The 10,392-nt window shown below is 48.7% G+C and overlaps 1 protein-coding gene across 1 annotated transcript; it reads left to right on the top strand.

The window, feature by feature from the left end:
- Positions 1 to 3: 3 nt before the first annotated feature.
- Positions 4 to 6,082, top strand: LOC102440696 (uncharacterized protein C1orf228 homolog; the record flags this gene model as incomplete). The annotated part of the gene is made up of 4 exons (XM_006108861.2): positions 4 to 53; positions 914 to 1,056; positions 2,612 to 2,808; positions 5,998 to 6,082. Coding segments are annotated over 4 exons (475 nt in total), but the record flags the coding sequence as incomplete, so codon positions are not given.
- Between the last annotated feature and the right edge of the window lie 4,310 nt (positions 6,083 to 10,392).

The raw sequence follows: 10,392 nt of genomic DNA, 5'->3' as shown, positions 1-10,392 counted from the left end.
AGCTTAGAGAAGGTTTTAAAGTCCATTGGCATCTTCTTAACATCTGTAAACAGGTAAGTTCTGTTCTGGAGAGATTCTGGGTTCTCAGTTGCATATCGGGCTCATGGTGTCCTTGGCATCCGCACCACATGGGACCAGGGCTTCTAGTTATCTGTGGGTACCTAGTAGCCCCCAGGATGGACCCAGGGGTAATGCCAGCTGTGCTCCTGTTCTAGTTGCTCCTCCATCCCATGTTCTCCATTGACCCTTTACTAGTCAGCATCCCCTTGGTCATGAAATACAGAAAATCAACTCAGACTGGACCAGGGAGAATGGGAATTTATTAGCTCACTAACCTGAAAAGCCCAGAGGCCTAACTAGATCCAGGGCTTCAAAACATGTCGTTGGTACTTGGTCTTTCCCTCTCTTTTTCTCCGTTTCTCAGCCCTGTTCGCCTCTGAATTCATAGGCCTCGTTGTGCTGTGATCCTCAGAAGCTCCAGACATGCATCTTTGTAGCTCAACCACACACCAAAAAGAAAGTGTATCTTTCCCACGGGTTCCCAGGAAAGTCTCAGGTTTTGAACCTCAGTGGACCACCTCAGGGCACACATCTGGCCCCAAACCAATGGCTACAGTCACCTGCTTACCCTACCAAAACCACATGGCTTATGAGGGGTAGAGGGATGATTCCCCCAGGGGCAGTTGAGCTGCTATTACAAGAAAAAGAACAGATGCTAGAAAACCAAACACAAGAAATATTCATTGTATTGAACTTGCTAAATGCAAAAGGAAGAATTTCCCAACTATTGTGTCACTTTACCCAAGAGCGTTTCCTGGATAGGAGGGCAACGTATGTGAAGAAAGGACCTTAGAAAGGTTAGGGCCAAGGAGCTTGACAAGTGTCTTATTTCTACTCTTCTGTCTCTGGACAGTAACCGGTACCTTATAGAATTTCTTGAAGTTGGAGGCGCCCTAACACTCCTGGAAACACTGGGGATGGAGAAGATCAAAGAGGAGGACAAGAAGGAATCCAACTCTGGCAGGAAGTACAAGGAGCTCATTTGTGAAAGCTATGGTGGGTACTGCATATGGCAAGGGCGCACTCCCACGTCTGCCTCGGGGCCCAGGGGAAGCGGGGGCAGGCCCAGCACACACACACACACACACACACACACACACACACACACCCCGCAGGAAAGCTGCCGCGGAACCGCTGCACCGCCAGCACTTTGTCCAGGGGACTCCGTTAGCTCCCACGCAGATCGCCACCCCCAGACCCAGATTTATGATTTTCCTGATTCATCATCTGCTCAAATCTTTCTGCTGTGGTTTTGGAAACACTTTTTCCATTTTAAATATATCCTTTTGCATGCATCTATTCAACAAAGATTTATTGAGCCATTGCCTAAAATCCTTTGTGAAACCGAGTTATGAATAACTCTAGAAATAAAATTGAAATAAAATCATTGAATATGAGTGCTAGGTATATGCTAAGGTGCTGGGAACACGAAGATGAATAAAATACAGTCCCTGCCAAAGAGCTTACAGCGTGGTGAGAACGGTATATAATCCGGGATTTTCAGTATGATCCATCAAGTGCTCTGACTAAGGCGAGTAAAGGAGATGCCATCCCCTAAGCATCCCTTTGTCAAAGCACTTCCTTCATTGCACTTTGTTGTTGTTGTTGTTGTTAAACCTCACCTGAGGATATTTTTCCATTGATTTTTTTTTTTTAGGGAGAGTGTAAGAGAGAGGGAAAGACAGAGAAAAAGATAGATGTGTGCACATCGATTGGTTGTCTCCTGCACGAGCCCTGACCAGGGCCTGGGCCGGGGAGGAGCCTGCAACCAAGGAATCGAACTCGGGACCCTTTGGTCCACAAGCCTACGCTCTATCCACTGAGCCAAACCAGCTAGGGCCCTCGTTGCAGTTTAATCATAGTTCTCTGTGTGTCCCCCATGGCCTCTCTGAGCCTTAAGATATTTATCCATAAAATGGGACTAACACCTCCCTCTCAATATCGTTTCTAGGATTAAATGACATAGTATTTGTGAAAATATTTTGTAAATTGCTGAGCACTTATATTAGTTATCACATAGCCATCAAAATGCATGTTTTTTATTTGTGCATTTTGCAGAGCCATTTTAAATTTAGAACACTTTGATAAGCTGAGATGCCTATACTGAAACCAGCCACATAGCCAGAGGTGAACAAGACAATGATGCAACATGAGGCTAAGCCTCAACTTTGCTCTGATTGAACGGGCTTGATTAAATACATCTTAATCCTATTACCTCAGGTTGTGTAATCTTTTTTAAAATAGAATTTATTGGGGTACAGGTTTCAAGTGTACAAGTCCATAAAACACCATCTGCACACTGCATCGTGTGCCCCTCGCCCCAAGCAAAGTCTCTTTCCCTCCCCATTTTCCCCACCGTTGCCCACCTCCAGCTACCCTCCACCCCCCTTTCCCTCTGGCTGTCACCACACTGTTGTCTATGTCTATGTGTTATACATATGTTTTTTTGCTTAATCCCTTCACCTTCTTTCATCCAATGTTATGTAATCTTGAGTGAGGATTGTTTTCACAAATCCCTTCCAATTTAGCATTTCCTCTCCTTTTTGCTCAGGTGTACGATCCATAGCAGAATTTTTGGCAAAGTCTAAGTCAGAAGAGACCCAGGAGGAAGTGCAGGTTCTGCTGGATTCTTTGCTCCACGGTAATCCCAAGTACCAGAATCAAGTGTACAAAGGTCTGATAACGTTACTGCCCTCCGTGTCCCCGAAAGCTCAGCAGCTGGCCCTGCAGACGCTCCGGTGTGCCCAGGTGAGCCCAGGCTGCATGCTCCCGCGGTTCTGACTCACACGCAGTGACCTTACAATCACCTTCCACAGTCGCACTCCACGCAGGCATGAGAAACGGAGCTCAGCCTCCCACCGCACGCGCGCTGTTCAATCAGCGCTACTGCTAGAAGGCCAAGGCCGGGCAGAGAGTTCACGTCTCCCGTCAGGGTGATTTGTCCTGTTTACTTAAGGATCAGAAAGATGCTGGCAGACTTAAAAGTGTTTGAGACAAGCCACAAGGATGATGAAAGGACTGTAGAAAAGATTAAAGGAGTCAGTTTGATAGGGAAGGAATCTCGGTGCATTTGTAGATAGTGTGTAAGTGAAGAGGCCAGATCTCGGGTGCTTGGGGAAACTCCTTTATTTCCTGGCCTCTGCCTTCCTCTCAGACAGTGCCCTGGAATTGGGGCATGGTCAGATTTGGGGCATGGTGACCACGGGAAGACACCGTGCCTCGTAGGAGGGAATTGGAGACTCAAAGAATAGTTTTGAGATGAGCCGTCAAAAGCTCTCAAAACAGCTCTAGGATGGGCAGGAGGCAGGGGAACAATTAAGGGGTCAAAGAGATGGTAAGGCCTGAACTGTGGCAGTGGGGACACAGGTGACCAGGTTGGACAGACATTTTGGAGGCAGAATGCATGGGACTTGGGGCAGTAAAAGGAAAGGAGTCAAAGATGACACCCAGCTTTGGACTTAGACAGCAGGGGGAGCTGTGTGCCACCTGGAGAGTGGGGAAACCTATTTCATTTGAAAAGAGTTAGGTTTTGACTCGATAAATGTGATGAGCTTTGGTGGCTCCATCTGAGGAGCAGGCCAAGCTGGTTACAGAAGACATAGATAGGTCACTTGTTTAAAAGATACTTAATCCTGAGCCTCCCTCCCATACAATCTGACAGCTCTCAGGCGGCCTTTAAAAATATATTTTATTGATTTTTTACAGAGAGGAAGGGAGAGGAATAGAAAGTTAGAAACATTGGATGAGAAACATTGATCAGCTGCCTCCTGCACACCCCCCACTGGGGATGTGCCCGCAACCAAGGTACACGCCCTTAACTGGAATCGAACCCTTCAGTCCGCAGGCCAACGTTCTATCCACTGAGCCAAACCAGTTAGGGCTCTCAGGCGGCCTTTAATAAAACTTTTTCTTAGTAAACTCCCCAAGTAATTCTGATTCCTAGCTCAATTGAGGAATCACTGTTCAGAATCTAGAAGAGATGCCCATTGGACAGTAGAAAATAAAAGGCTGAAGCTGCAGAGGGGTACTCAAGGTGAGAATAGCAGTTTGAATTTCATGAGCAGAGAAGTGATAACAAACCATGAAAGTAAATAAGATCACCAGGTAAAATGCAAAAAGTAAGAAGAGAGCCCTGGCTGGTGTGGCTCGGTTGGTTGGAACATCATCCAGTACACGGAAAGGTTGTGGATTCCATTCCCAGTCAGGGCACAGGGGCATGTACGGGAAGGCAACGGATTGATGTTTCTCTCTCACATTGATGTTTCTCTCCCTCTCTCTCTCTCTCTCTCTTCTCTCTCTCTCTCTTCCATTATTAAGTGCCTCCTACATGCCAGGCACTGTGTTAGGAGCCCACATAGACTATCTCTTTTTGTCTTCATAATAGCTGATGGAGGCAGATAGTATTATCCCCATTTTAAAATATGTTTTTGTTGATTTAGAGAGAGAGGAAGGGAAAGAGATAGAGAGATAGAAACACTGATGAGGGAGAAACATTGGTCAGCTGCCTCCTACACGCCCCCTACTGGAGATCAAGCCTGCAACCTGGACATGTGTCCTGACCAGGAATCAAACCAGTGAGCTCTTGGTTCCTGGGTCAGTGCTCAACCACTGAGCCACACTGGCCGGGCTGTTATCCCCATTTTAAAGATGATGGAACTGAGCCTAGGAGGGTGCTTCTTACTTATTCAAGGCCACACACTAAGTGATAGGTATTTTTTTTAAGAATATTTCTTTTTTAAATATATTTTTATTGATTTCAGAGAGGAAGGGAGAGGGAGAGAGAGATGGAAACATCAATGATGAGAGAGAATCATTGATCAGCTGCCACCTGCATGCCCCCCACCTGGGGATCAAGCCTGCAACCCGGGCATGTGCCCTTGATCGGAATCAAACCCGGGACCCTTCAGTCTACAGGCTGACATTCTATCCACTGAGCCAAACCATAAGTGGGCATTTAAATCCAACTCTCTTGAACTGCAGAGTCCTTATTCTTTCGACATCTTCTTTGCCTCTTTGAAAAAAAGAACAACCCTGGCTGGGTAGCTCAGTTGTTTAGAGCATCCTCATGACATGCCAAGGCTGTCAGTTCCATACCCAGTTAGGCCACATACAAGGACCAAACCAATGAATACATAAATAAGTGGAACAACAAATCAATGTCTCTCTCTCTCTCTCTCTCAAATTTAAAAAAAAAAAAAATGATGAAAGCCATGAAAGGAAAACAAGAAAAAAAACAGGACTGTAATAATCAAGGAGAAAGAGCTTCATTCACTAAGGAAGATATGATCCGATGGGTTGAATACAACAGAGAGATTAAGTACGGGGAGAACCAAAAAAGGGTCCCAGCAGGAAAAGTGTTGGTGAGTTAGGGCACTGTCCTATGGCAGGAAAAATTAAATTGCAGTAGCCTGTCAGAGGATGAAGAGGAGGCTTTCCTTGGGAAGCTCGGGAGTTAAGGGAAAAGAGCAAGAGAAGACAGAGGGAAGGACAGGAGTCTCAATCTGGGTGAGCTTGAGGATGTTCAGTGCTAAAGGGCAGGAACCAGTAAAGGTTGAAGACGTAGAAAAGAGGGGTTTCCTAACTGGGTGAGGTTCCTCGGGGAAAGAAGATTTAGGATCTTCTCCCTCTCCCTGGCGTGTGCCCGCCCTCCCTCCAGCCCAGGTAGCCAGCTTGCTCCTGCATCCCTGGCAGGTGGCCCGCCAGCCTCGACTGAACGCCTCCCGAGCTGGAGGGTTCAGGGGCAACCTCGGCAGATTCTCAGTCCATTCTTGGCTGCCCAGCCCTGCCCTCCTCTCAAGGGCCAAGGCCCAGTGACTGCCCACTGCCCTCACTCTCCCCATTCAGCCAGGCTGCCTAGCTATTTGGAAGGCTGCTTTTCATTCCTCCCAGATGGACAAGATGTGAAGAGTAACCGCCTTGCCCTTTTTGTCTTGCCAGTCGATCATCGGAGCCACACACCCCAGCATCGTGGACTGCGTGCTGAACGTGCTGCGCACGATGCACCTGGAAGTCCAGTATGAAGGTAGGGGAGGCGGCCGGGTCGGCCCCACGTCACAGCAGGTGGCAGTGAGAGCGGGGCACATTCGCTCTTAAAAGTTCTCTCCTGTACACAAGAGCCTTGTCGAGTGTTCTGGAGAGCCTTGGCCGATGGAAGATGTTGATTCAGGATTGATGGGCAAGTCATTCAGAAAATGACAGTCACCTTCTGTACTTCGAATCAGCCACATGGTGCTTTCACAGTTGTTTAGAATTTGCCGGGGTCCGGAGCTGGCTGGTTCCCAGTCTTAGGTGGTGCTTCCCCTCTAAACAGAAATCACCCTGCGCACTGTCCTTCTTCTGGGAAACGACGCTAGATAATGGTAGTCTTAGTCAGTCTTCATTTCTTGAGGACCCCTGTGGGCCTGCCACCTTCCATGCATCATTTCATTGAACTCTCAAAATAACCACAAGAATGCAGGGCCAAGCACGTATTAGGTGTCTGAATATTCAGATGGGTGAATGGTGGGGGCAGGTATTTTTACGTTTTTCAGGCTGAAGCACTGAAGCACAGAGATTATGTTTTCCGAGGTTAGCCAGCTAACCAGATTCAAACCAGATCTGTCTGGTTCCAAAGCATGTGCTTTTAACGGTAGCACATGGCAGGTGTCTGCAGGATGTTACTCCCTTCCCTGTTCCTATAGTGATTCGGAGAAGGGAGATTCTGTTTTCAACAGGAGGGTTCAAGAGAAAGTGGTGTTTGAGGTGAGTCTTTGAGCACAGGAAGGATTTAGGAAAGTAGACAGAAGCAGAGGAGGGCATTCCGGAAAAGGGAACGGTACACATGAAGGCCTCGACATGGGGAAAAGCAGGCGTATGTGGGGGGTGACAGGGAGACCATTTGGTGGAGGTGTGGTAGAGGTCTTGGTCTAGGACAGTGGTTCCCAAACTTATTTGGCCTACCGCCCCCTTTCCAGAAAAAATATTACTCAGTGCCCCCTGGAAATTAATTTTTTTTAATTTTAATAGCAATTAAGCAGAAAGATATATGTATTAATGTTTCTACCTTTTTCATAAAATATAGTAAAGAAAGGTGTAAATTAGAAACATTGAAGTTTGAAATTATGAAACTATTTATTGAACTCAGAATAGAAAGGTAATACAAAAAAAGTTAAAACAAATGCACCTGTGGCCATCACCGCCCCCCCCCCATCGCTGCAGCGCCCACCAGGGGGCGGTAGCGCCCACTTTGGGAATCACTGGTCTAGGAAGACCTAGGAAGGTAGGCTGGGACCAGATTACAGAGCACCCTGAGTCCCAGATGGAGCAGTGGGCACTCCCTCCAGTAGGCAGCATGGAGCCATTGGAAAGTGGACCATGAACAGGTGAACGGCAAGGGGAAGCACTGTGTCAGGAAGAAGGCCTGGGTGTGGTCGGCCAGGTGGCCAGAGCCACAGGGAGGCTTGAGGCTGGAGGCCAGTTGGGAAGCCTTTCGGATTGTCCATACAACAAAATGGGAACGTACTGATCTAGCTGAATACCGGGCCCCAGAAAGAGAGAGAATGGACAAGACAGAACTGCCTGGGTGTGGAGAATGAGGTGGCATAAGCAAGGGGGCATGGGCAGGGCTGAGGAGGCCAGGACAGCGAGGAAAGTTCTGGGCATCGTGCATATCGGGACTCCTGTGTCCAGAATGACAGGCTGAGCCCCAGGTCCTAGACGTCTGGGAGGGGCAGAGGAGCAGGCAGGTTCTCAGGTTCAGGCGTGCAAGTGAGAGTCAAAGATCAACAAAGGTCTGAAGGCTTACGTTCAATATCAATCATTTTTTGGAGGCGATGTGGAAAGAATGTCAGGTGTGTTTTTCCTTCAGCGGCACTGTCAGTTTTGTACTTGTTTGACCCCTGCAGGTATGTGTGGGTACGTGGGCCTTGTGTGTTGAGAAATAATGCTGTGTTGAAATTGATTTCCAGCTGGAGCATTCTCCTAGCTGGGGAGCAGTTGCCAGTTGAGGGGGTGGAGTGGTAGAGGCACCTAAGTGAAGGTCAGAAGGTTGTCGCTGGCATTGGACAAGGGAGTGACCGGGCAGCTTAATGTTGGGAAGCTTAATCAAACAACCCCGAGGAGACCGAAGTGGGTGACAGCGAGACCTCCCTCCCCCAGCCCACTTCCCCGTGGCAGTGTGACCACTCCCACTGAGCCACCACTTCGCAGCTTAAGCGTTTCCGCTCTGAGGTCTTCCCCGACCTGCCTTCCGCCCCTGCCCAAATGCAGCCCTCCTTCCTTAGTACCACCCTCAGCCCTCCTCCCTCGAACCCCCCTCCATCGGTGCAGTTATCTCCAGAATGGTAACTGCCCTTTACATAGCCTGCACAATTCCAGTGCACCTGTCATCCTTTTTGTCCTCACGTCCTCCCCGTCGTCCCCAGCATACGTTAGGTCTTCCGTCCACTTTTGTTGAAGGAATGAGGGCAGGAGGTGGGAGTGCTGCGCATGCACACCTTTAGTGACCACTTGCCTATGTGCCTTTCGCTCCCAGACCTGTGAGCAACCTCAGACAGGGGCTGGGCTGACTCATCTCTTTTTCCAGCCCGGGGCCTAGGACATAATGGGTACTCCGTAGAAGTTTGTTGAATACATTTATGAAAAGTGGCTTAGCTTCATGTATGCTGATGAAGCCCTCCTGAGTTGGAACTGGCTCGGCTTCCTCCCATATCGGGCCCAGCTTAGAGTCCCTCTGCATTTATTTCATGACAAGGACCGCTGTGGCAGGCTGAGCGTGAAGCTTTATCACTGCCTTTTTTATTTGGTGTGTGCTCATGTGGGCACAGTGAAACTCTGTACCTCAAAATAATTTCAGAAATGCCCAACTCATAGCACGTGCCCAAGAAATGTCTGCTGAATAAATGAATTGTTCTTTTTCACCGGGCCCTTCAAAATAGTCTTCCTGTCACTCGGAATATAGAGAATGCAGATGGAATGACTGTCCACTAGAGGGAGCAATTTCACACGGTCGAAGCCGTGGAGGTTGAGGAGAGAATACTGTATTCGGCCTCTCTCCTCCTCCAAAGACAGGGCAGGGGAGCTCGGACAGGTCTGAGCTGTGGTTCTAACAGTGGTGAGCGGAGAGGGCCAGACATGACTCTCTCTTGAGTTTGAAGACGCCAAATTGCAAGACCCAGACGAAGCTTCCCTTTACCCGAGGGTGATGGCAACAGCCAGGACAGAGAAGCCTGTGACCGAGAGGAGCGGGTGGCATAGCTGAATGGACTGACCGAAAAGGGCAGGGTTAGTTAGTGTGTGTGTTTGTTTGCACTCAGAGACACTATTTCATCAAAGTCGGGCAGGACGATCTGTTGAGAGGTCAGTGGTCAGCGTCGAGCATGAATCCGCACACACTCCCACAGTGAGCTGCAGGCGATGGCCTGGCGAGTCTCACGATTCGGGGCATTTCCCCGGCTGAGCTCACAGAGCCTCCGGAACCAGCCTCCAGACTGTCTTTATCTGCTAGCTTGTTTTTTAAAAACAAATATTGATTGAACATGTGTGCTGTGCCAAGTACTATGCCAAGTACTTGAGTTCTGAGTTTTCTTTGTACTGAGGAGAAAAATTAATGGTTTGGGAGGAGAGAAGGGAGGATGTGCCCTCTGCCTCCCACGCTGTGTGTGCACGGAAGTGGGGGTGACATCCTTCCCCTGGGAAGGCCACAGGGAAAGCTGGATTCTCAGGCAGAATCTGTGAAAACAGGGCCAGGAGAGGCTGAGGGGGCCTGGTGACTCCTTCCAGAGCCGTGTGTGTCAGCGGTGGAGGAGCCAGACCACGGCCTCACCTCCTTCTCTGTTGAGAACCCCACCTTCCCGCCTCCAAACCTGCCTGCCAGCCTGCCTGACCCGCGTTCTCTGCTCTTCCCCATGACATGGCAGTGTCCCTGTTCCATCACCTCTCCTTCTGCTTGGTCTCTCAGACTTCTCTCCGCAGCCCCCTCCCGTTCCTTCTGAGCACCATCTCCATTGACATGCAAACGTGCTCTGTATCTCCCGTTTTACCGAGTCTCCTTGGTAATCTGTGGATTAAAAGAGATTTCAAAGACATGTCCTCCAAAAAAGGTAAAATTCAGTCAGTGTTTGAGGATGTATACCCCTCCTGGACCCCAAGTTCCCAGCTACTCATTTTCCGGTTTTCTTCCTGCTCGATCTCTTACTTCTGACCCATTGGTCAATAGCAACTCACTCTCTTCTCTTGGCTTCTGTAATACCACTTCCAGATCTCCTCCAGCCTGCTGGTTTTGCCATTTTTGCTAGTTTCTCCTATTTCTCTACCAGCGTACTTCAGCTGGGTTTCCTAAAATTACCTTTCCCT

This window comes from Myotis lucifugus, unplaced genomic scaffold, assembly GCF_000147115.1.
Source record: "Myotis lucifugus unplaced genomic scaffold, Myoluc2.0 scaffold_3991, whole genome shotgun sequence".
NCBI classification, from domain to species: domain Eukaryota; kingdom Metazoa; phylum Chordata; class Mammalia; order Chiroptera; family Vespertilionidae; genus Myotis; species Myotis lucifugus.
The sequence above is the reverse complement of the archived record's forward strand: the minus strand, read 5'-3'. Positions and strand labels throughout refer to the sequence as shown.